The 27,920-nt window shown below is 36.0% G+C and overlaps 1 protein-coding gene across 14 annotated transcripts in view; it reads right to left on the reverse strand.

The window, feature by feature from the left end:
- Positions 1–27,920, reverse strand: part of KIF21A (kinesin family member 21A) — a 132,938-nt gene that overhangs the window by 55,281 nt on the left and 49,737 nt on the right. For all 14 annotated transcript variants that reach the window (XM_019736440.3, XM_088798833.1, XM_019736430.3 and 11 more), the window contains exons 2-10: positions 11,441–11,663; positions 11,128–11,310; positions 9,594–9,743; positions 8,750–8,884; positions 8,028–8,195; positions 5,582–5,697; positions 1,656–1,851; positions 851–1,040; positions 432–495 (exon numbers count right to left, since the gene is read on the reverse strand). In XM_019736440.3, coding sequence (XP_019591999.2) covers positions 432–495; positions 851–1,040; positions 1,656–1,851; positions 5,582–5,697; positions 8,028–8,195; positions 8,750–8,884; positions 9,594–9,743; positions 11,128–11,310; positions 11,441–11,663 — 1,425 coding nt within the window. The remainder of the gene's footprint in view (positions 1–431; positions 496–850; positions 1,041–1,655; positions 1,852–5,581; positions 5,698–8,027; positions 8,196–8,749; positions 8,885–9,593; positions 9,744–11,127; positions 11,311–11,440; positions 11,664–27,920) is intronic.

The raw sequence follows: 27,920 nt of genomic DNA on the forward strand, positions 1-27,920 counted from the left end.
TCCCACATAAGGAATAGCTGGAGAAGTAGAAGGCAACGGGGATAACAAGAGAATTAAAAAAATTAGAGATGCCTTATGATGTTGGCCATTCCCAAATGGTAAGGGAAGAGGCACAGAGAGGGAAGGCACCACAAGTAACTTCATCAATGTCAATTATGCCTGTCTTGTACGTCAGGTTAGTAAGCTCCCATTGAGGAGTATAACAAGAGTAGGAGGATAATATGGGAAGGTGATATGGTGAGAGAGGGAAGGAAAGTTGTTTGCAACGTGACATTATGGAATGGCAAGTACCTGTTCCCCTAAAGTTAACCTGACCAAAGAGCTGAAATATCACTGCAAACAGGTACTAAACAACAAGCCCAACAAATAGCAATATTATTACACTGCAAAACCCAAAATGTGCATTATATATTATAGAACATGAACTGTACCTGAGATCTTCGATTTCTTTGATATAACTGTGAATCATATTACTAATTTCCTCATTTCCCTCACCTGCAAGATAAAATATGAAATTAAGAATTTCCTTTAAATTAAAACCAACAAAACAGAATAGGAGAGAAAATCAAAGTTATGAAAACAAAACAATAACGCTTTAAAACACAATTCATGCAGCAAATTTCCTACCCTTAATTGCATGAGCAGACAGTAAGATAATGACAAACCAAAGGGCACATTTTGTGTCTGAAAGGATGGATTATCCACAAAGTAAGCATTTAACTTAAAATCACAGATTGTATATACACCGACTGACATTCTACTTCCAGTATTTCAGGTAATTAATGAACACAAAGAATGTCTCCCGCCCTCTAGAAGTTAATCCCTCAGCCACTCCACCTTACATGCATACCTGCTCTGGCAAGAACTTGGTTGGCCTGATCACTAACAAGCTGTGTGATTCTGGTCCTCAATGCATCCACCGTTTCTTGCATGGCTTTAATTCTTATACGCAGGTTATTATTTTCAGTCTGTAGCATAGCATTCTCATGAAACATGTCATTGATGCTTTCCACACCTTCCTCATCAATTATTCTTTTACCCTAGAAAAGGAAGATATTTCCCTGTTGGTACAGGAGCCTTAAATACACAAGAGATTTGCTTAAAGATATCATGTTTCCCCGAATAATAATAAGACCTAGCTGGACCATCAGCTCTAATGCGTCTTTTGGAGCAAAAATTAATATAAGACCAGGTCTTATATAACGTACATAACATAACATAACACCAGGTCTTATACTAATTTTTGCTCCAACAGACTCATTAGAGCTGATTGTCCATCCAGGTCTTATTTTCAGAGAAACAGGGTACTTCAGTACTATGCAGTTCTACAACCAAGAGCCCTTTTGTTTTAACAGCCTCGAGGCAAAAGAGATTCTTTTCCCTCTACTACATCCCTCAATGGTGCACCTGTCACTAAAGAAAGTGATTGGGCAGGAAGCCTTTTGAAATAAGACATTAGTCAGGTAGACAGACGGAACATTATTAAAGGTTACCCACAGGAAAATGAGAGAATTGTACCTTCACAAGGAAGGACGCCACTATCAACACAGACAAGAGACTAGATCCAGAGACATACACGTGCAAGCCATCACAAAAGGGCATCATTGTGTTCACAAAATGTATCACAAAAGGCAAAGCCAAACCCATGAGCTTACTGTTTTGTACTCCATGAGCTCCATCTGAAGTCGTGTGATCTCACTACGGAGCGCATTGATTTGCTGACTAGCTCTGTCCTGATTGACCATCACCTTGTTCTTGATATTTCTAGCTCGATTGGCATATTTCAGAGTATTTAAAGTTTCCATAAAATCTCTGTCTGAAGGGCTGACACATGCTATCATGATTGTTTGGCTGAAAGTTACAGAGAATAATTAGGTTGACAGATAAAAGCAAACAGAACAATGAAGTAATCGTTTTTTAAAGTCCCGCCCTTTGAATAATATCTTCTCTTCAAGATACCAAAGGATTGACACTACTAACTTTAAAATAAAACCAATTAAAAACCCCCATGCTTTAAGACTATCTTAAGGAAAAAATATTTTGTTTGCGTAGGTAAAATTGTGGAAAATAAATTTATATTATCCTTTTTTGACCCATAATACCTTGAGAAAGTACAAGTGAATACAGTATTTATTTCTCACCCCTTTACAAAAATTTTTGATGTGATGCACACAGAATTCTAAAATTTAATCTATCTATAATATGACAAATTGAAATGCAAAAATCATTTTTTCATTGCCTACTGAATATTTCAGGATTTAAATTTTTTAATTTAATCACTCGTATCCTGATTTTTGTTGTCAGCAAAAAAATCTTGCACTAAATCCTATCACTTGAACAAGAAGAGAATATCCATATGTTTTATAATATAAAATCCTATCACTTGAACAAGAAGAGAATATCCATATGTTTTATAATATAAAATCCTATCACTTGAACAAGAAGAGAATATCCATACGCTTTATAATATAAAACATCATTTGTGATTGAGTGGTCAAAGTTCCAGGATTTCTGGCCAGATTACATAGGAAAAATGGGAAACATTACTTTATGATGATGATGAATTGTTTTACCAACTAAAAAATAGGATAGTGAAATGCTTAGCCGCAGCTATTATGTCTGTCAGTGAAACAGACAAAGAAGATTCTAATTGGCACTTACACATTAACTGAAAAACGTATAGAACTCCCATTGAAGAGGTAATTTACCGACGCTGGTAGGAAATTCATACCTGTGAATTCTAACCTATAACCTCCTATTCTCCTTTCCACTCCTGCCTTCCCCCGATAATCTCAATTTAGCACTCATAGCAACCCTTTTAAAAGGGGTCCCACTCCACCCATCTTTTTCCCTTTATCATCTGTTGCTCATCCTTACATACCCTCACTCTTACTATTATTCAAGATTCAACTCAGGTATCATCTAGTCTAAGAATCCAACCCTCAGTTTGGTTGCACTCTTTCTCTCTGCTTCCACATATTCTTTGCATATCTCTTTTTCATTGGCTATATTATTATTATTATTATTATTATTATTATTATTTTGAAATTTTATAGACCCCAATTCTTAGACCCTAAACTCCTAGAGGACAAGAATCATTAAGTTTTATTTATCAGTATACTTTGTGTAACATAATATTTGGAACATACTAGGGCATTAATCATTGTTTGTGGTATGTGTCATGTGTACATAATAATTATTTTTTTGGAGGTCAGAAAGTTATGATGATTCATGCATCTCTAGTTTTCTCTTTTGATGAAGAAGGTAAGGTATTCAGGAGAGGGTGATGATTACAGACACTGATTAGTGAACAGGCCTACTCAAAGTATAGACCCCAGTCCAGTGCCAATCTGCAAACTATTTGTTACCAGTTCACAATAAGTACAGAAATTGAAAGTAGGCATTTTAAACTTTTGCAACATTTGAGCCTGCTGTAATCAGTGAACTCATCTCATTGAATATAGACCAATTCAAGTGTTTTTGAACTCCCATAGTAAGTCAGAAACAGGGCAAGCTGAGTAGAGTCGTGCACAATATTAATCGGGGAGTGGGGGAGTAGAAGAACTTGCCCTTCACAAACATTTTGAAAAGCACGGGGATCGAGTGTTTAAGAAGAATGGAGAAACTCAGGAATGAGAGGAGCTAAAATCTCTGACGTAGGGATAAGATCACATATTAAATAAAACCCAAAGGAGACAAATTTCAAGAATGTTTGTGTTTATGAAAAATTCAAAGAAAACATTAAAGTTATTTATTTTTAAAGTTTATATAAAACCACAAGTCTGTTTTAAAGGAAACCATGCCATTTAAACATATTGTTATAACATATCATATTATACATTAGGGACAAAATACATCACAGTGTTAACAGTAGTTACTTTTAGGTAATAGAAATATAATTGATTTTTATTCCTACTTTATATTTTTCTGTATTTTTCAGAATTTTTGCTGTAAACTTGTTATGTTATACTAAATATTATAAATGTATGCAAGACATCTCTATTAAAAAACAAGTCACAAAATTATGCACATAAATATATGCAGTTTCTGTCCAAAAATATCTTTCATCTCATTTTTCTTTTAAGAGTAATTTATACATGCTTCACAAAATGAAGATATTTTGTTCTCCAAAGCTTATATAAAATACAATACTTTTGAAGAGTTCAATCTTAAAATTTTAAGCAGAAATTGATGCTCACTAGAGAGGGAACTGGGAGAGGTTTTCTTTTCTGAGGAGTTACCACCCAGTAAGGAATTGGGTGAGAAGCATTGAGACTCTTTAGCTGTAGCCTAAAACTCAAGAGTAATTCACGACCACAGTGAAAATATCTTAGACTGCTTACAAGGCAAGCAAATTTTCAGAAATACTGAAGTATTCAAAAGTATTGAAATTTGTAAGGGGACATTTATTATCTATAGGAAAGGGCTCCAATTTAGTAAACTTGAAAAATTTATATTGACTTAAAAAGCAAAAAAATGTGTCCTGTTATAATAAGGCCCAGATTGAGATTGAAGGTCAGAGTAAAATTTTAAAAAACGGAAGTAGGAAAGATGCATGAATGTAAACAAAATTGCGCCCATACATAGGATATGCTAGAAGAGAAACAATTAAGACAATGCCAATATTACGAAAGAAGGGAGAAATATAAAAAAGATACTATACTGTTGAATTCTATGAAATACAACTTTATTTCTAAATCCATTCTTCAATTTCAAACCTAAATAGATTTGCTGTTATCAAAATTCTTTGAATAATAATTATTCAAAAAGTTTGCAAGTTTATTTACCAGATCATTTGTATCTTTTCAGTAAATAAGATGTTAGACCATTGAAAACACTGTAAAATAGATTCCATTAATTGTAACAGAATAAATAAAAATGTAACAGTTGCCTGTAACTTGTTGATTTGTGCAATGATTCAATTTAAATGCCAAAAATGTTTCTACTTGTAAAGCCAACATGTTGATGTTTATAAAAAGGAATGCATTACAAAAGAATGTTTTTAACTGATGATCAGAATAAATCAAAATTATGAAAAAGGAGAAACATCAGTGATATTGGCAAAGTTTATAACCACCAAATACTCTATATTCATTCAATTGACATTTTAAAATAGTTTTTCCACATGTAAAGAAAATGTCTAAATTTTAGGAGACTTTGTAATAAGACATCAAATATATTTAAATTACTTTATATTTATTTAGAAGACAGCATTTATTTTTCAACAAAATTTTATAAGGCATATGCTATGTGCCAAGCACTTAAGCAGAAACTATGATAAAGTAAAAAAAGCACATGCTATGGACTTCATTTACAAGTTAAGTGACTTTGAATAAATTACTTAACCTCTCTGGATTTCAATTTCCTTATCTATAAAGTAGGAATAATAACATCTACCTCAAGGGATGTTATAAGGATTGGGTGAAAGAACAACACACACTTTAGGTGCTTAATAATTATTAGTTCCTCATCCTATTAATTTGCTTTTGAATAAAAACAGTTCTTATAAATCACTTTACAAAGTTTAAAAATAATGAATAATTGAAATTCAGTAATATGGAGGATGATCATTTATGCATACCTGTTACCCCCAAGGGAATCCTGTAGTAGTCTTGTTAGCTTAGAATCTCTATAGGGGACATGGGTGGCTCTCTTGCTCTTGTCTCCCAATGCACTTATTACATTGCCAAGTGCCAACTAAAAGAGAGAGAAAAAGGAAAATCATAACAATTTACTAATTATAATACTTTTAAATAACGGAGGCTTATAGAGAATGATATGCAGACATGACAGAACTGAAGAGATTTGTTTGTTTGTTTTTTTACATTTATATTTTGAAATATGAAGTAAACTTCAAAGTTTTCTATATTAACTACTAAAACCTGACAAAAAAATTGACTAAAAGGTGACTCTAAATTTAGTAATATATATGTGTATATATGTATATGTGTATATATATATATACATATATATACATATATATAGACATATATATGTATATATGTGTATATATGTATATGTGTATATATATATATAACTATATTTAGAGTATATGTGTATATATGTATATGTGTAGTTATACACATATACATGTATATGTATATGTATATATATACACATATTCATGTATATATATATATATATATATATATTCAAAATTCACAAATACTTATACTTCTATTCAGAGATTTTCTTTAGAAATAGAAATAAGATTGGCAACTTTCAAACATCCCTAGAATTATCAGAACATCAGGTTGGGTGCCCAGAAAATTGTCAATTCATGTTGCAAATTGTTCCCTCAATGCATTGAAGAAATGAAATGTTTACATAGTTTTAACAGTTTCATGAAACTTTCTTGTTGCAATATAACTCCCTTATGGGAAAACAAAATCTGCTTTAACCAAAATAAAAATATCAATATGATTTCTCTGAACAAGTATAACTGTTTTTAGAAACACAATGAATCAATGTGCTAGGCATCCAATATTGAAAAAACTAAGTCAAATTACAGAACTCTTTAGTCCCTCCACCTGCCACCTCTACTGTTTTTCTGTCACTGAATTAGCACCTACAGCATAAGTGTTATCCTAAATGTTGGTCACACACCCCACTTCAGTAATACAAACGTCTATAACCACCACTTTGTGCGGGCCAATGGATCATGCAAAGTGTGGCATCAGCATCACCCTGTGTCTCCGTTCCCCTCTTCCAGAGAGGCTACAGTTTTAACGACTGGCCACACTGAAACTTTACCAGAGATGTCTGAGCAAGCTTCAATAGCCTAAACAGGAAAACACACCCATGGCTTTTGTCTTTTCCTAACAGCACTAATGTAAATACCACCATGATTTTATCTCCTAAGAAATTCGGAACAATACACAAAGTCCAGGATCCAGGTCACCCCCTTTAACACAAAATTCAACCATATGGTAGGAGCATCAAGGCGGGTATTGGAGTTAGGAGGTCTGGCTCTCTCTAATCAGCCTTAGCCTCCATCATGTAGGAGCAAATAGTGGGCAATAACAAAATAGGAGCATCTGATTGGAGCCCTCAGCTCTGGGATGGGAGGGAGGGACGCAAAGTAGAAACATGTCCTGATGTTGTCAGCATCACAGAACTTTAGGGATGTTGTTCCTTTTATGAAGGAACAAGTGTCCAATTTTATAATGAAGTCAATATGAAGAAAAGTTTTATTACACATAAATCTACTCTAAAACATTTTCTTCCATATAACAGACGCTTTATGCTAACAAACACAAGGCGTTTTCCAATTAGAAACACCACTAGATGGCATGGTATTAAAGTTAATTCTTACTGTAATCTAGCAAAGTTCTCATTTTGAAACAATCTACTAAAAAATTGACTATAATTACCAAAATTAAGTGACTGTCATAAAATGTTAGCAAAAAAAGCTACCTGTAAGTCACCCCGTGAAATCACTAATATTCAATGCTGATTTTGACAAAATACTTTTAAATGCAGAATTTTTAAAATCATTTCTTCTATATATATTGTTTTTCTGCACATATCATAAAATTTAATCCAATGAAATGTACATACATGAAAGGTGAAGGGATTAAGAAGTACAAATTGGTAGTCACAAAATAGCCACAGGGATGTAAAGTACAGTAGAGAGAATATAGCCAATAATATTGTAATAACTACATATAGTGCCAGGTGAGTACTGGACTTACTGGACGGATCACTTTATGGGTTGTATAAATGTCTGGCTACTGTGCTACACACCCAGCACTAATATAAAATAATATTGAAAGTCAACTATCATTGAAAAATAAATAAATTTACACACATAAAAAAAAATGGCAATGTGAAAGGATAAAACATCCTGCAATGTGAGGAGATCAAAATTCAACGCATTACACCTAAGTTTTCAATTTTACTGTAACTTCCATTTCTCAGCTCATCTCATGAAGGATTTCCCCTTGGGTACTATGTATTACAAAAGAGAAAAGGCCACAGAAAATTGCAGCTATATTCTCAGTGCAAAGCCTTGGTCTTAGTCTTACAAGCCCACAGTTGATGGAAATGCCTTCTTTGGCCCTCTCGCCTGTGGCTCCTGTACGCTTCAGTCGCTCGGATCCTGCCAGATCCACAAAATGGAACTTTGCAGTCAAGGTTTCAAATTCACTCATCTCTGATGATTCAGAAATCACCTTGTTATCCGTTGCATTTTCCTGCAATTGAGGAAAATAATTGAAAATATTTTAATAATGTGACACAAAATATCCTCCAACCCCACTTTTCCTTCAATATATAGATATATATATATAGATAGATATATATAGATAGATATGTAATAAGTAATATATATGTCTCCAAAAATAGGCATGTAGCCAAATAACTATAAATGCAGAAATGTCCGCTGGCAATGAGAAGCTTCGACAAAGTTAGAATGAAGCTTATGGTCAGAACCCAGGTGTTATCAGCAGAGGCTTTGCTTATGTCGCCCACAGTCCTCAAAAGCAAAGGGTCTCAGGAGATTGCATCCATCACCATATGGCCACAGCTTGATTTCTGTTTGATTTCTGTTTGCTGCAGACACACATCCAATTTTGTATTTCAAAGTCTTACATGGTTGGTCATCTTCAGCTTAAACAGAGTCAGAGACTTCTCATTAGGAAAAGGAATGATTAAACAAACTAAATTTGGTTCAAATGTACTTTTCTGGGTTGTGTGATTTTAGAGATATGAAGCCTGGAAGTTTAAGAAATTAGAGCTAATAACTCACAGCATCTATTTGAGGACACATTCTGGTTTGACACACGTGTATGGTAAAAATGGCATGTGAACGAGAGCTCTGAACATTCATCTGGGTACTAGCAGTGGTCCGGGATAAAGCACCCAGCTTCAAACACTGCATCATCTGGAAAAGGGGGGAAAAAAGGTCTTACTTGAACAATACTTAAACAAGATACCATACACTCACAATCTGAGCTAATGGCTAAAACCCACCATATTAAGGGATGTAAAGGATGTGGAATTTCGTAACATTTTGGTTGCAGGCACATTTTTAACTGATCTTAGTATAATAGTGTATTATTTTTTTAAAAGGAGAAAACACTGAGATTCCATTGTTTGCCATTGCTGACATTTGCAGCTTCCATTCCAAATTGTTACAGTAGAACACTTTGGAACAAACTGAGCAATCATTTTAATTACTCAGGCTCTTCTGTATCTTCTGTTGAAATGTTTTTTTGGTAACTTTTCTTAACAGTCTCCTTTCAGGAGCCATAATACAGTCAATGTGATAGCAAAAGATACAAAATTATTTTTTTTCTGGTCCTATCCTTAACTTTCAGTTTATCTCTTTTTCTAGCTGCAAAAGAAAACTATAAGCACATTGCCTTAGATTCTTTTGATGCTAAGATAAATGAACTGGCTTTATCATAACTGTAACATTTTTAATAATAAAATCCTGATATAAAAAATATGAGGAAAGAAGACAAGATTTTTAACTCCATGTTACAGTTAAGGATACAAATTTCATATCATGATCTTAAGCAAATTATCAACAAAGCTGAACATAAAATAAAGCCAAATATGCTCTATTTTAACAGTAACATAAATGTCACCTCTGATTCTGTATTCACAGTACGTGTTGTGACGCCCACAGTATAAATGCCTCCAGTTGAATCTTCATGAATTCTTATATTTGATTTTTTATTTTTTGCATCAATATCACGTGTGGTATCAAATAAGTCAAGGACCTCTTCATTATATAGCTATAAAAAAGAAATATTATAAGTTTTAATTTAGAAGAAATTGCCTCACGGCTGTAATAACTCACATTGCATAATGTTATCTTTCAAACAAATCTTAAGAGTTCTCTAAAACGACGTATTTCTTCATAATAACAGATAAAAATGAATGAGGCAATTATTATTACAAATACAAATAAAGGCCACATTTCTTCATAAGAGTAAGAACAGTGAATGACTTAATCATGACTAATGAGTTGATAGATAGCTAAAATGATCTACTAATCCTTTGCAAGAGATAAATATTTATAAACACAAGCAAACTCTAAGAAATATGTACCACATGTCGACAAACCCTGTGTTTAGAGATTTTAAGAATTTTTACTACTTGAACTAAAAATATATTTCCTACTGCCTTACGGTCTTTCTTAATGTATCTAAAAATTAATACCTAGTGTTTTTGCAAGGTCGGAAATGATACTAATGTTTCCGTATCAACAGTGGCTGACAAGACGAGGCTACTGCCTAAGAAGAGGGTGCACACACCTATTTTCCTATCAATATGCTGTAAAATCACAATGCCTAACAATATTTTGGAGGCTGAAAGGGAAGATAGAAGAACATTGTTTCTTTCCTTTTTTCCACCATTAGTAACCTTGCTTTGGGTTTCTACTAAACTGTGATGTCCATGAACACCAGCCATAAGATAACCAAGGTTAATTTGAATTGGTTTCTGCATTGTGCTATATAATGCTGAATAACATGTTTCATCAATGACCAAAATGATAGATCCAGACTCGAACTAGACTAGAACACTCTTTGGACCAAACATCCAGAATTATAATGTCACTGTCCACCTAACTGCAATACTGCTCATGTACGAGATGTCCTCTTATTATCATGTCCCTCCCACCAGACTAGACTTCCCTAAATTAATCCAAAACTGCCCGAACCTTTGGACATTGCATCAAAACACCTGCCTATCCTTGCAGGAATACCAGCTTTGGCAGCCAGATTTGTGGCTCTGCTACAGCCTCAATCCTGTTATTCCTCATGTTCTCCCCCTCTCTTTTGGTCTTAATCGCTGAGTTGCCAGCACTTTGTAAGACTACCTACAGTACAACAGTAATTATAGGATAAAGAGAGAGTCTGAAATAAACAATATTAATTGTTTTTTTCTATGGACACTGGTCAAGGGTTTATTATCTTAAAAGCCAACAAGTAAAGAATATTTATTACCTATTATCTATTCTTACTACTACTACAACCTATTATCTAATGTTAATTTGCTCATTTACTGAGCGCTACGTGCAAAGCGCTATACTACAAGTCAGAAACATAAAATCATACAGCCTACGGCCTTAAGGACAAGATTTAAAGGGAACTAATGACACAATCAGTCTATTACCTCTAAGAATTGCGCATTCACTTTAAAATCTGGAGGAGGAAGTCCACTCTTAATTGCAGTATGTTTTTTTTCTTCAATGCTCTTGAAAAGGTGTTTAACAGCACGAGAAATAATACCCTGTTCTTCCTCAATGATGTTAACATCAAATCCTGTTCCCATGGTGTATGTCTTCCCAGCTCCAGTCTGAATAAAAGAACAGAGAAAAATGTGTGCTTGATCTTAACAATATCACCTCAAGTAACAAAAATGAAAATGTGACTGAACTGACACTTCTGCAAAGTTACAACTTCTATGAAAATAATTTGGTACTTACTTGTCCATAAGCAAAAACTGTAGCATTGTATCCTTCAAAACACCCTTCAATTAGTTTTTCTATACATTGAGTGTAGATCTGCTCTTGCTGGGATTCAATGTCAAACACATAATCAAAAGTAAAAGCTTTATCTTTCCCTAGGAAGACCTGAGGTTCTCCTGGTGTAACAGATGTACAAATATGGCATCCTTCAATCTTTTCTTTGGCAAGTTGTGGTCTTATTCTGTGAGAAATAATCAGGAGAAAATAAAATAAAACAAATGGAAAAAAAAAAAAACACTGAAGAAATAGGATTTAAAAATCCCTGACCAAATCTTTTAAAAATATTAATATAATCTACTATCGCTCCTTCAATTGAAAAGTTTAAATAAATTAAATTATACTGAGTTCATTTCAGGATCAGTTACTAAATCCTAAATGATCATGAACAAAAGTAAATTAAATACTTTTGCAGGTGAACAGTTTTTGACAACTCTGTAAGAGGTAAAGAATCAGTTAAATAAATTCTGCAACCAAGATGCTATTTGATGTTATTTTTGTTTTAGATTTCTTCTCTTTATTTCCAGGAAGGATGATATCCAAAAGTAAGAAATTAAGACATAATATTTATCTTGATGCCTTTACACACTTTTTTTGCAAACTCTTCACCAACAGTTTCCAAACTTATCAGACCATATCCTTCTGTCAGCTTAACATGTTTAAGCATAATTCCACAATATATGGGAATATGTATTCATTTATAAATGATATGCATATCCCATATTGATTTGTCATACATTATGATACACACAAAAGCAGAATTTTGGAAAGAAATTAAAAATAAATACAAATAGAAGTTCCAGTATTTTCGCTCCAAAACCCAGTGAATCGTCATGTACATCTCGCAGGGTGTCCTCCCTCCACTTGGAAGACCACAGCACTATATCCTATTTTTATTTTCAAAGAAGGGAAGTAAATATGGTGACATATTGCTACCAGAACAAACCAAACTCTGGCCCTTTTCGAGTCACACAGTCAACAGGAGCACCCCAGACACAAATCCCTGATTTCCTGTACCTAGGTTTTTTTAAGAAGCTCCTATTTGCCATGAAGGACAAGCTGTTTCAGGAAGAAAATAAAGACAACCAGTGATGTAAAATATAAAATGATAAAGACCAAGCAAAGAAATAATTTTAGAGGGTTCTGGTTCCACATTCTTATTTATTGAGATATAAAAACTGAGATCTCTGGAAGAGGAACCAGTTCATCTAGTCACGAAAGATAAAGCCAAGCCAAGACCAAACTCAGATCTCCTGAGTTTCAACCCTTTCCCATTCGTCAAGAGGGAAGATCAATGGAAGGACAAGAAAGACAATACTGAGAAGGCACAACATTTCTGCAACTCTGGTTATCTAAAATAGAATTCTACACTACCAAAAAAAAAAGTGTTAAGAAAAGAATATCTATGCAATTTTTTTTCTTTAATAAAATCTTCAACTGCATGTATTTGTGTTACTGGAACGCAATAGTCAGCATGGGGTTGGCTAGGTACTGTGGAAAGAGCAATAAAGTGACCATGAGAAGACCTGGGTTCTGTTACTTGTGTCACTCTCACTTTATCGGCATCACACGGTCTTCTCTCAAAGCTCCAATTTCCTCACCCATGGATAGAAACTATCGTTTCCAAGGTTTCTTTTAGATCTAACACTATCTGACTGCAGGATCGTTTATGATAAAAAAAAAAGGGGGTGGGGGGAATATTCACATACTATTATACAGAAAAATGATATTATAACAAATAAAACAAAGGGTTTCTTATAAGAAGCTATGTCTATGGACTGAAAAATAGCCCATGGTAGTACCAGCTTTGACTTTCTGGTTCCACATTTTCTTGATGCGTGGTCTTTCTCAAGATTTATATTCTCTTCTCTCTAAACGCCTCTTCTCCTATCTCACTTCCTCCAGCCATGGGGAGGAAACCATAATAAAGCTCCATCCTCCTTATGAGAATCACTATCCCAACTGTTGCCAAGCCAGAAACGGGAGAGTCAGCTTCAACTACTCCCTCTTCTCTATTCCATCTATGTAACCTATCTCCAAAAGCTATTAATTATGTCTGAAATAGCTCTTAAACCCACCAGTTTGTTTCCTTCCTTGCCAACACCACCGTTATCAAGGCCCCCATTATTGCAAAAGTCTCCTCACGAGTCAGCCTATGTGAAATCTTGCCCCCTCCCAATCTGTTTCACACCCTGCAGCGTTAGTCATATTTATAAAATATGAAGTTGATCAGGTCACAGTCTTGCTTAAAACCTTTCAGTGTATCTCTAAATCTCTCTGCAATCTCTTCTCTTGCTATGCTCCATCTTTACATTAAAGGATTTTTAGTGGTAAAGGTTGATTTTCACAAGTTTCCCTAACAAGCTATGCCCTCTCTAGCCTCTATGCCTTAAACTATGCTGTTTCCTTTCCCCAAATACTCTCCTTCACTCCTTTTCCAACTCCTTTCCAGTCTCAACATCTCATGTTTTTCATCTCTGTTTAGATGTCCCTTCCTTAGGAAGCTGCCACTAACTCTTTGCATTCCAACGTAAAGTCCTATCACAGCCCAGGCTGTTCTCTTTCCCAAAAGCTTCCTCATTTACCCCAGGATTCTGCTTTCACCCTGCTTGATAGATGGCTACACCGTGAAGCTTAATAAATGCCATGTAATAGCCAGATTCAAATACCTACACTGTTTAAATGAAAGCAAGCCCTGGGCTACTGTTTGAAATCAGTCCCATGTTAATTTTAAATAAATGATTATAAACAATCGGCTAACCTATTTGGCTATTAAGATACTTTCAATTTCATTTCCTCAGAACAAAGAATAGGTGCCATTTGAATTGCAGACACGACAGCCAATTTTAGAACACCAACTTCACTCAGAACGTAATGTCCTAACCTTTGTTCACCTGATTATTATCCTTGCTAATGATGATGAGGACTGTGCTTGAAACATGGATGACATGCAATTCCATCCATTTGCATGGGTGGGGACAGAGGCTTTAAAAACCAACAAGAGGGGCAGAACCCATTTCTCCTCCATCCAGGCAATGGCAGTTTCTCAGCAGATCTGAGAAACTCCCACCTAGGAGCGGATGGTCTCCTGCACATAACCCTCCTAGATTCTCCTATAACTTAGACTCACAAAAGACAGATTAACAAAACAAAAACAAACTGAAGTTTATTAATGTATGTAACACGCGCGCGCGCACATGGGAATGAATAATCAGTGATGAGTAACTCAGAGGGTGGTAGAACTTGGACTCATAACACATCTTCACAAAAGGAAAAAGGACCTTGAGTTTCTAGGACAGCAAATTGTGGGAACATAAATACTATGGGGAGGAACTAATGGAAGATGAGGGCTACTTAGTAAAGTTTATTAGGGAGGTTCCTCTGGTGCCATATCCAGTGATTAACTTCTTCTGTCCTTCCTGGTAGAGGGGAGGGGGAACACCTTTACAAATGTATGCCCTGCTTTTAGGCAAATAGGGGGAGGGAAGAAATATTTTCTTGGGCATGCTTCCTTTTAATTGCCTTCAGCTCAAAATAATCCTTATGTCAAAGTGGCATATTTAGGGATGGCGCATTCTACCTTTTAAACACGTTTCTCAACTCTTTATCTGCAGTTGGCTTTTGTGACATCCCTTCTTTTACTGATTCTGATTTATAAACCCATCTTTTTTATCTTACACTTCATACACCAGCTTACCTTAAAAATGTCAGTGTTTCCCCTCAAAAAACGTCCTATGTAGCATGATCTCCAAGATTTTCATAATCTGGATTCTACCTGTCTTTCCATTCTCAAATCTAGTCACATCCAACCACATGAAACCACTGATTATTTCTTGATCAACTTCTATACTTTTATTCACCATGCCACTGTACATGGTTTTCTCCCTGCTTAAAATGCTGGCCCTCCATTTCTCTGCATAGAAACCTCTTGGTAGTTCTTCAAGACTTAGCTCAAACATCAGTACATACCTTTATAAAGCTTTCCATCCCCACCCCAAGCTTGAATTAATCTATGCGGTTTGTATATGATTTTAGAAGAGTAGATATCAAATTGAATTCTTGTTACACTAGTAAAGAATTCTTTATGGACAGAGAATACATCGTATTCAATCATAAAACAGAGTAATTCAACAAATTTTTACTTATTGAATCCTATAAACTGTTCCAGTTAAGGAGGCAACATTCCAATGGAATTACATTCCAGGTATGTAATTTTCATGAAAAAGTAATTTCTGCTCCATCATTTTACTCTGTTACTAGAAATTTGATCTTGAACAATCATTTAAACATTCTATGTCTCAATTTTCTAATTTACAAGATGAGCAGCCTGGACTTAACATTTCTAAGGTTCTTTCTAACATTTCTAAGGTTCTTTCTAACTTCAAATTCTATTTTAATTATTCTTTTAAGAACAGCAAAATCCTGACTTAAAAGAGGCATCAATACATGACCCATTTTTTGGCATACCCTATATCCACTATTAGTTGCACCACTTGTTCTTTATATCTTTATGGTTTTTATTATTCCCTCCAGTTTTTGTAGCAAATGTTAATACGACCATAGAGACAAAGAACTTCATTTATGAAAACATTATTGGCTCCTTGCAGTAAATATTAGAGAACATTGAGATTTGAGACCAGTAAGTTTCCTTAAATTGGGCCTTCTTTTCTGATCTCTGCCTTCATAATAACCATTAACTGGTTTGTATAATCAAGTATATCAACTAAGCCTAGAGGACTGGCTTAAAGATGTTCTGGAGAGAACAGAAAAATAATAAGATAAATGTATTTGGGGGGAAATGGCTTACAGTAGCTACCTTTCCAGCTCGTATTTTAGTCATGAAACTCAGCAAAAATGCATTTAAGGTTTAATTCTGTTACACACTGTTGGAAGAGGCAATCCACCATGAGACCTGAGCATCCCTGCACATTCTGGCTGGGCATGCCAAGAAAGCAAGACCCTGACTGTTCTTTGCATGGATCATTTCTCAAGGTTACATTTGTAGTAAGCAACCTTTAGGGATGATGTCTGCCAGCTGACAAAGGGCTGGCTTGCGTCTACTTTCTATAAAAACAGTGCATTCCTAAGCTCACTAATTCTCCATACCCCACTACTTGCACAGCATCCATATAATAATAGGCCCACCTGCAATGCCTCCATCGGATCGGGGGCAGGAGGGAGATGGGGAAGCAGTTCAAATCAACATGACATTCAGGATGCTTATTGTACTGTGAGTAATAAAAGTCCTTTGTCTCTAACTCAGGAGTCTTGTGTCTTCTGCACTCCATGTGAAACAGTAACAAGCTAGCTTGTTACCCTATAAATAGAGTAAAATCTCAGGCTCTTCACGGGTCTTAAAACTTACAAACTGTGACCTGTGGCAAGTCACTCTCTTAGCTTCAGTTTCCTCTTCTATAAAACGGTAGTATTATTACTACCATGCCCACATCACAGTGTCTTGAACAAATGAGAAAATATGTGGCAATCAAAGCCTATGTAGGTAGAAAGTGTTGTTGCTGCTACAGCACCACTTGAAAATTCTCTCAGTCAGATCCTTCCTAAGGAAACTTAACATCTTAAATCCATTTGGCCTTCCAACATGTGAAGGAATGCATTTGCTCTCTGGCTCCCCAAACTATTGCCATACTTTTCAAAATACCCTTTGAATGCCCTGAGTTTTTAAAATAATTACATGTAAAACTATTATGTCAGGAATAGAAGTATAACAGTGAATATAGTTACTTGGATATATGTGCACTTATACATACAAATATACATATGCATATTACTATGCAAAGATAATCAAGCTGAATAATATTACACCTCCATTTGCAATGAAATGTCATAATCCTAAAGTTAACCTTTTCATAGTAATAAATAATGAATCCTTGTTCATCCTGCTATCCATATCAAAAGAGAGTATTATAGAAATGAAAATGGGAATTTTTCTTTCAATACTATCTCCATATAACCAGTAAAGAAATTTCATTCAGAATGTAAGAGAACCAAGTTCCTGAGTAACAGGTTCTTTTAAAAGGGAGAAATAATTGTTATAGTACAAATTGTCCTTATACTAAATTACATTTGATTAAATGCTAGTGACTAGACTGTTGACAAATGACAAATCAATGATTTGTAGTTACTGAAGAGATGCTCACTTAAGGAAAATAAACAATTGCATCCATTATAATTGATAACCTCCTAGAACTTTTGTAGTCACCCCCCGTTTTTCCTCCCTGAATTAGAAGAGTAACACTACCATCTATCGTTAACCTAAGTACAAGGATGCTGGCAGTCAAACCTGTGTATTTAAACACATGCAGTTTTAGAGTGCCTTCCGGACTTTCTTGTACACCCTCACCTCTCCTATATCTCTGATCCCCATTTTATTAAAAGCATCACAACGGATGCTTTTTGCTAACTGATTGATCAAGTTATTTTTATTTTCCCCCAGAAATAGAAGAGGAATAACACAAAAAATATCTTCCTGTTTAGTGTTAGCCATTTCTAATTTCTTGTCCTGTTAGAAAATTCTGTTGTCCTTAATCTTTGGTTTCATGAATGTGACAAATTTTTCCATTACCTAAATGTGTTTGTAAACCATCTCTTTTTTCATTTGTTTGTTTGAGTTATTCTGATCTCATCCCCATGCGATTGTGGTAGTTCTCCAGGTTACTCAATAATCTGACCTGATTCTCACTTTGTCTGGCTCTTTTACTTCTAGGATCTGTAACGAGCCCACTTGGCACCTCGTGAACATCTTTGTTCTCCTACAAGGACACCAGTAAATCTGTCCCCTGTAAAGGTCCTTTGCCTTTCTTTATCTCATTTGTCACTATTCTGGACGATCGTTATAGTCAATGCTACTTACTAGTGTTCAATTTGATATCTTAAAGTTAATTATGTCTTACTAATTTCCTCCCTCCATTTCTTAAAAAAATAGGACAGCTATCGTTTTCTTACCACAAACGAGCAACTGGGATTTCAGGTCCCTTTTCTGATCCTCCCCTAGTCCATTCCGGTGAGTAGACAGACACACATTAAGAAAGGACCTGTCCTACATTAACTCTACCTCCTGTTCTAGAAAAGGGCTTCTGACTCTCCGTAGGAACTTGCTAGACCATTTGTGGCCTTGCTGAATTATTTTCCTAAGAAACTGAGATATACTCGTAATAAACATGTGCTATTTCAATGTACCAAATCTGTGATAATTTGTTGCATAGCAATAGAAAACCAATACAGAAAGATAACTTGTACTCTTTATTACACTAAATTCACTGCTTTAAGATTGTAATCATTAAAACTACTACTTATGCAATTTTGAAGTCAGAATAGTTAGATAGGCGACATGCGGCATATTACAATGACAGTAAAAAATAAGGCAAAGAAACTCCCTTCATGACGTCATTAATCTATCTACCCTTCAGGGGGAAAAAAATGATCTCATCCCATTTCTAAGTTACAAACCTCCAACTATGTTTCTTTAAATTTAATTTTTTACTGCAGAATCTCTAAATCAAATGTTTGACATTACCTTACACTTCTTATGTCTTCAAATAAAAATAAATGCTGATAAGTATAAAGAAACATAATCAAGTCCAATCAGAAACATGACTTCTTTCCAAGTATAATATTCTCTAGTCCTTCGATTCAGAAGCAGTTGCGTTATAAGGCAGTAGTTATCACAAGGACATAGTCTCTAGGCTTCTTTAAGACTCTTGTTCACTTGAGTTCCCACATTTCCCTTTCTGTTTATAAGTTCTACTACAAGATTGGGATATTTTTCTTCTGATGGCAGCCACTGCTGCCTATGAGTATAAAATATAACAACAGGGCAATGGAATACATATGCCCTACGGCAGTCTGAATAATGGTCCCAAATTTCCAGAACCTTACAAGGTAAAAGAGACTCTTTAGCTGTGAGTAAATTAAGGATTTTTGAGATCATCCTGTATTGTCCAGGTGGCCCAGTATAATCCCAAGTGTCCTTCTAAGAGGGAGGCAGAGGGAGATTTGCTACAGCAGAGGAATGTCAAAACGATGCAAAGCCATGGCTGGCTTTGAACATGAAGTAAGGGGCCAAAAGTCAAAGAACACAAGCAACTTCTTAAAGCTAGAAGAAGCAAAAAAGATTCTTTCCTAAAGCCTCCAGAGGAACGTAGTCCTGCCAAACCATTTTAGAACTTCAGACCTTGAGAACTATAAAGTAATGTACTTGTGGGTTTTCTTAAGCCACTCAATTTGTGGTAATTTATTGTCACAGCAGCAACAAGAAACTAATATGCCCTATAGCTTCATATAAACAGCTTGGTCCTATATAAATGGGTCATAGTTAGGGTGACCAAAAAAATGTGTCCAAACCAGGATACTTTTGTAAGTGAAAGATGTACTATTAATAATCATACTAGGACAACATTCATAAATTGGGACTGTCCCAGGAAAACTGAGATCAGCCTACACACGCACGGTACACTCATAGCAGAGAATTCAACCAAATCATAGAGATGTACATGTCAGCGCAAAATGAAGGAAAAAAAAAAAAAAACTCTTTAAGAATTAATCCAGCGAAACACAGATAGGTTGTAGGGAGATACTCACAATGGTTACTGACAACAGACAAGGTAGTACAGATTCTCAAATCTGGCTGCATGGGAGAATCACCTGGTATGTTTCAGTGTATTTATTTATTTTGTTTTGTTATGTTTTTAATTCATATCCCCAGGCCATACCCCAGACATATTGAATCAGAATTTCCAGAGGGGGTGGTGGTGCAGAAATCTATACTTTTAATTCGTTCTCCAAGTGATGCTAACAGAATGCCAGCCCAGCACCAAACTTCGAAAGCAGTGATGAGCAGTGATATTTATACTTTATGTTGGTAATGGACCCTCCCACCCTAGGGTCCTCACACACACACACACACACACACACACACACACACACACACACACTCTACCATGTTTCCCCGAAAATAAGACCTAGCCTGACCATCAGCTCTAATGCGTCGTTTGGGGCAAAAATTAATATAAGACTCGGTATCATATTATATTATATTATATATTATATATTATATTATATACCAGGTCTTATATTACAGTAAAATAAGACTGGGACTTATATTAATGTTTGCTCCAAAAGACGCATTTGAGCTGATGGTCCGGCTAGGTCTATTTTTGGGGAAACACAGTAATGCCACTACTTTCACCACCTGCTTTCCTCCCAAATACAATCTGATTTCTGAAGCCCAACATGCAAAACAATATAAAATGAAGTCACTCCGACTGGAAGTACCCCAGGGATTCCTCACCACTAGGCTTTCCACCCGAACAGCCCCTTAGGGCCTCGTGAAACCCAGGCCTAGCAAGACCAAAGCTCCACATCATTGTAAGCAGGCAGCTCCAAGATGTCAATAGTTTACTGTAACTACTCAGAGAAGCAACTGTCTTTTAAAATTATGTGTTTGGAGTTTGTCCCAGTTACTATAAGTTTGGCCTTGTCATCCAACTTAGTAATAAATTACTTTTCTTTGGTTTTCAGTTCCTCTGCCTAAGGGGACTTTTTGGTGTACGTGAAGGGTAAAAAATCTATTTGCTATGCCTCACTCTCTTTAAAGCATGACAGATTAAGCTCCTTATTTATTTGTAAGATTTTATTTTAAGAAGGAGACAATTTGGGGTTCAAAAAAATAAAAGTTTGAAAACTACTATTGTAGGAAATTCCTGCATATGGTGAGAGATAAACTAGATGATCTTAAAATTCCTTTAAGAATCAGCTCTAAAATTCTAGAAACATCATACTGTGATGATTCTAAGAACAATTACAGGTAATCTGATTGCCAATAAAATAAAAACATGAATCATACCTGAGAAGGCAAAGTTGCCCATATCTCTCAACTTTCCAGGTCAACTTGTATTTAATAAAAAGGATTTCACTCTGATGGGATATCTAACAGATTTTGCAGACTTAGATTTTTAAAAGGGACTTTCATACTGCATCTATGGACTGAATGTGTTCTCCCCAAATTCATATATTGAAGCCCTATCCCAAAATGTGATAGTATTTGGAGGCGGGGTCTTTGGGAGGTGATTAGGTGTAGATGACGTCATGAGGGTGGGGCCCCCATGATGGGATTAGTGTCTTCATAAGAGGAGGAAGAGAGACCAGAGCTCTGTTTCTCTCTCCCAGTCACAGAGAAGACACAGAGAGAAGGCACCATCAGCAAGCCAGAAAGTGGACCCTCACCACAAGATGAATCTGCCAGCACCGTGATCTTTGACTTTCCAGCCTCCAAAACTGTGGGAAATAAGTGTGAGTTGTTTAAAGCCACCCAGTCTGTGATATTTTGTTATAGCAGCCCGAGCGAGCTAAGTACAACAGTGTTGGGGTTTACTCTATGAAACAACTCTCTTATACTATGATGCTTTCTTGTGAAGTGCTATGAAGCAGGACTGACCATGGAAGAGTCTCAGCAGGACTTGGGACCCAAACACAAAAAAACAAAACAAAAAACCAAAGGAAACAAACAACACACACACACACACACACACACACACACACACACACACACACACACACCTAATTTTGGAAGCCCTCCAAAATAAAATAACTAACAAACCGTATTTTTCTAAACACACACACACCACAAAATAACATGTGGAATGAAATTATCTGTCTAATAGTTAAACTCTCATACATTTGCTTCACTTTTTACAGTTTGTTTTCATTTTAGAAAGTCAGCTAAATATCATCCATCCAGCTTTACATTATTTCATGAAGTATCAGGAATGGAGCATGCAAATAGCATTCCCCATAAAATTCTCACCAGTTTAATTTAAATTACCTTATTTTCTTTTTTAATGGGAAAAAATTGAGAGATCCGAGGGAAGTGAAAACATCCCCGACCAGTGGGCATAAGAAGATATCTAGCTGGCAGTTCTCTCAAACATTTTAGCCCATAAATGTAACAGAGAAACATTAGAGAACAAAGTATCTTTGACAAATGCACAGAATGGACTTTAGTCCTCTTCTGGAATTGAAGGTCAGAGGAAATAGATAAATCTCATCCATTAGCATGGATACTAAAAGAATTAGGAACCACATTTGTACATTCTGAAAAAACAATTTGCGTGGTAGGAACTGAATAAAAACGTCACCGGAGATTTTTAAACCACAATGAGCTCTCTAAGCCATGAGTTTTCCCTTTCCGGCAAAAGTCTAATGTAGAAGAAGATTATGAAGGTTCCTGCTTTATGAACAAAATGATGTCCTAAATAACAGACATTTTAGGCTACCTACAAGAATTAAAGAAAATAGAAAGAAATCCCCCTAAAGGCAATTCAATTTACAAGTAATTTATTTGTAAATTATTTTTTACACATCTATATGTTAAGATATTGAGCTAAACACAATAGAAGTAGAAATGAAAAACCTTTGTGTCTTTCACCTGGGAATTTATCATCTAATGCAGGAAATAAAGCAAATACAAAAATAACGAATTCAACAAGACATACTGGTAAATACCATGAAAGAAGCTTAGAGAAGGATTTCTCATACTTTAATGTGTCTATAAGTGACATGGGGAGCTTATAAAAATGCAGATTCTAATGTTGAGGGTCTGGGTAAGAGCTGAGAATCTGCATTTCTAATAAGCTTACTGGTGATACTGACGTAGCCCTCTTGAGTTTCAAAGCCTTAAGGTAAAATAGGTAGAAGACATCACCCACGTTAGAAAAGGGAAGAAAGTGTAGTCATGATAAGGAGGGAGATGATACTTCAGAGGGCTCTTGAGTAAGGATTTTGTAGAAAAAGAACAAAGTGTGAAAGGAATCAAACAAAGAAATGTGCTTTTATATTAATAGTGTTTTCACTTAAGATAAACTATAATAATTATTAGATCTATTATTTTAAAAGAGCTATCTTATATTAGATGTAGAAAAATAATAGAATTCTATTGAATCATTCTGGTCTCTAGAAATTGCAAAGTCAAGCATCTTACCACCAGAGTGTTATAACGAGTGGTTCACAGGATGAGCTCAGACAAGAAGCTGAAGCTTGTAAAGCTGACTCTGGATTGCATCCCCAACTCCATCACCCTTGGACAAAGATGCCTCACATACGTCGACAGCCTCACCCATGTGGAAGGGAGGTAGGATGTAGAATGAGGATTTTTTTTTTTCCTCAAGCATCTATATTTATATCAAGCATCTATCTTAGCATCTATATTTGTTTTCTGTTGCCGTGTAACAGATTTCTATAAACTTAGGGGCCTAAGACAATACACATTGATGACTTCAATTTCTGTACGTCAGAAGTCCAGGCATGGCATAGCCTGGGCCCTCTGCTCAAAGTCCCACCAGGCTGAAATCAAGGCACCAGCTGGGCAGCATTCTCAGCTGGAGTTCAGGGTCCTCTTCCTAGCTCATTCAAACTGTTAGTAGAATTCAGTTCCTTACAGTTGTAGGACTGAGGTTCTTGCTTTCCTGCTGGCAGATGACCAGCTCTCAGCTCTGACATCCAACCCCAGGTCCTAGCCATGCATGGCACAGCACAGCAGCTTATTACTTCAAAACTGCCAGGAGCATTTATTTCTTGCTCCATTCTGGTAAAACTGAGTCCCATATAATATAACACAGTCATGGGAGTGAAATCCCATCACTTTTGCCAAAATTCTACTGATTAGAAGCAAGTCCTGGGTACTGCCTGAACTGAAGCAGAGACTACAGAGAGACATGAAGACCAGGAGGCAAGGATCATTGGTATCTCCTTAGAGCGCTCCGCTACAGTCTGAAAAGTTCTTCCTCAAAAAACGTGACATTTTATTAGACTTGAAGAATAAGGAACCAGCTATGTGAAAGCAGTGGGCTGAGGAGACAAACATGAGGAATATAGGGGAGGGGAGATTAAATCAGTAAGGAGGTAGCCCTGAAAATGACTGCCACCATCAGCCATATCACTTATATTTTAATTTCATCACTGGTTGTTAATGAATGTAAATAAAGCATAGAGTATGAGTTTTGTAAACCCAGCTATCCAACTTCTCAACTATTTCATGCCTACCCCGAGAGGTAAACATCAATGTGAGAGACACAGGAAAAATACTGTTCATCTTCCTGGAATATCAACTCTATATCTGGTAAAATTACTAAGTAACTTTAACATTCATTTAAATTTGCTTTAATATAAATTTTATAACAAATATATAACAATATCTTAAAATGTAATATAAATTTTAATTTAATGTAAATTAAAAACAAACATGTTTATAGGATGCGTATACAAAATGGAGTGCAATACAAAATTTGCACTGATTTTTTTTAGATGAAACTTGAGGACTCCCTCAAAGAAATTTCCAGTTTGAGAGTACATTATGAATTTTCTCTCTGTGCATTAGGGGAAGTTTGGTGAAAATGGTTGATACTCAGTGCTATTTTGGGTCTACTCTGTACTTCATACCTCATTAAGTATTAATGAGGAACAAACTCCCAGGTGAAGAAATAAATTTTTAAGCATATAGTCTCAAATGAAATGCAGAACAGCATATCCACTGCAGTCTCTGGAAGGCAAAATGCAGACTAAATTGTTCCAAAGACAGTTAAATTTATAAATCATGTAGTCAGGTATTGAAGTTTAGGGTATTGGACTTTACAATCGTCCTAACCAACTACTAATTTTCGATGTGGTAGTAAGGTTTTTTGTTTGTTTGGCTGCTTGGTTGATTTGGTTTTGTTCTTTAAGATCCAAATGTGCATCCTACGTTTTGTGGTACACATTGCTAATGGTAGTCCAAAATCCATTCTCCCTTTCTTCCTTATTAACAATAATTTGTACAATTAACACAATTTTTATGTGGATACCCTGCACATTGTAAGCCTCCTTGCAGCTAGATGTGGCCCTCTGACTAATTTCCGGTTAATGTGAACATTAGAATTTTAAATGGAAGGGATGGGCCTTCCTTTTTCCCCCTTTCCTTCTCACTGGCTGGCATGCAGAAGTGGTGGCGATGCACCATCTTGGATGCAACCCTCAAAGGCTGATGGAGCAACAAAAGGGAAAGATCCTGGCTCCCCAGCACAATGGAACTTACCAGCTCTGGGCTGCTTACACCGAGGCTGTAACGTGGAAGAGAGGCAAACCTCTGTTCTGATAAGTCCTTGTCATTTGGGGTCTTTGTTAGAGCAGCTGAACCCCATGTCCTAACACAGAATTTGAGAGCTCCCCCAACAGAATTTCTAATTTGTGATACTGCCTTGGAGGCTGAGCAAAAGGTGCCAGGAAACAGCAAGATGAAAAGCTGCTGACTCTTGCTATACCATGGCTAAAGGTGGAGTCAAACTGTCACTTGGAAAGTTACTATCTTAAAAATACTAACCAAGCCTCTCATTTAAAGGGAAGTGATTGGGAAAAAAGTAAGAATGTTACTATGTATTGGCTATTTCTTGCTGCTTTCAACAAAATCCTTCAAGGAATATAAACTCAGCCTAATTGAAGCAGCCTCAAGCAAATGTTGGAAGGGAACTCAGCTCTAGTGAAGCAAGCTCACCCCACCTATACTTAGCTTGAAACCTAAATTAACTGAGTGTCTGGTAAAGAGGGGCTTCATTGGTTTTCAAAGCCAAATTATTCTATGTTCCAAACAAACACAGTTAAAACAGGAGGTTCGAAGACACAGCCTAAGCAGATGTAAGCCTGGGACCCTGAGAGTTCACAGCCAGACAAAGGGAGCCAGACCAGCAATCAAGAAGATATGAAGGGTTCTACCTTTTCACCTACGCTTCATGGTAACTTTCCTTTCTTTTATCATTTTTTTTCCTTCAAGATTCAAAAGATTTATTTGGAAAAATCAGCAAAAGAAAAGGTATCCTTAATATTCCCTCTCAGAATACCTGAATATTCAAAATTCTTATGAAATATAGACAGCAACTCTGATTTCACAGAACATCACTGGTTTATACAAATGTAAACTGTTATACTCATCAAGGTAACTATCCTTGATTTAGAAAGTGGAGGATTTGCAGAGCATGACGGCCAATAATGAAAATCCAGTGGTTTTTATCTAGGGAAAAATAAAAAAAACACAAAACTGTGTCTCAATTAATGTTTGACTATGTTTATTTGCACTTGGAACTAATCAGTGCAAATACACAGAAAATCCAATAAATTCTTGTATTACACACATACACACTTGAACTGTAAAACCTATATAATTGCTCAACCCAAAGACAACCCCTGAGGCTCCTTTACCAGCACCAGTGGGAAGCCAGCTTGGAAAGCTATCCATCCACAAGAAAGGGGTATACTTTCCAATGTCCACTTTAGATTTAGCCATAGAGAATTGTAGACCTCCCAAAGGACAAAGCCAGGAACCATGGAGAATAAATGATTTCCTCCCCGAGGGCAAAGGGGCAAGCTTGCCAAGACTGCTAACAAAGACCTTTTTCTACTTACAGGATAGAAATCTTCATGATTCCTACACACAGGATTTGGCCATTACTGAGTGACTATTGGATTTCCTGTCATCCCCTTTTCCAAATGCAAGTGTCTTATCCTGCTTTTCCTCTACCACTGTCTTTCAGATGTGGTACCCAGCCTCGAATTTACCATTGTATATTGGATGTGCATTGGTGGTAGTGGGGGTTAGCAGACGGCAGATAAGCTGGATGTGTCAACCATAAGAAGTAATATCAGGGCATTGACTTCACATCACCCAGGTAGAATAAACTATGCGATGGATGCGACTTGGAGAGGGAGTGGATATGTTTCATGGTTGGGAGGTTGGGAGGTAGAGTGCACATGGCAAAACCTGTTCAATGTCTCCCCAAATCCATGTTCCCTTTTTTTCATAGTAATGGGAATTTTAGCTAGGTATATGACATCCTACATTTCTTAGCCTTCTTTGCTACTACATATGATGATATGACTGGGTTCTGAACAAAAAGATGCAAGAAAACTGATGTGTGCTACTTCCAGGTCAGTTCCTTAAAAGAAAGGGGCATTTCCTCCTTTTTCCGCTTCTTGTTGGGATATAAACATGGAGGTCTCCATTCATACATGAGGTCAATCTTCAGACAGCAAAGTGCAAAGACAGAAGGAGCCTGAATGCCCAGCACCATGCAGATTTCTTGTTAACCTGGGACTAGCATAATCATTTTTCTTACTTAAGCAACTGATGTTTTAGATCTCTGTTACAGCACCCATGCTTATACCCTAACTTACACATGCTTGCAAAAATATGACAAGAAACTTTTCAATCTACTGTCTAGATATGTGTGGAGACACAGGGAATGGCTTTAAAACTATTCCAATTAAATTAGAATGTGGCTTGCTAATTTAGATTGTGACTCACTATGGTAATTCTGTGTTTCACTAAACCATTTGCTACAAGATAATAACAGTAGATAAAACACAATGCTAAATGATCACTTATTTAAAATATTTAGGAAAA

This window comes from Rhinolophus sinicus, chromosome 1 (assembly GCF_057876585.1).
Source record: "Rhinolophus sinicus isolate RSI-liver-muscle chromosome 1, RSI-T2T, whole genome shotgun sequence".
Taxonomy (NCBI): Eukaryota; Metazoa; Chordata; class Mammalia; order Chiroptera; family Rhinolophidae; genus Rhinolophus; species Rhinolophus sinicus.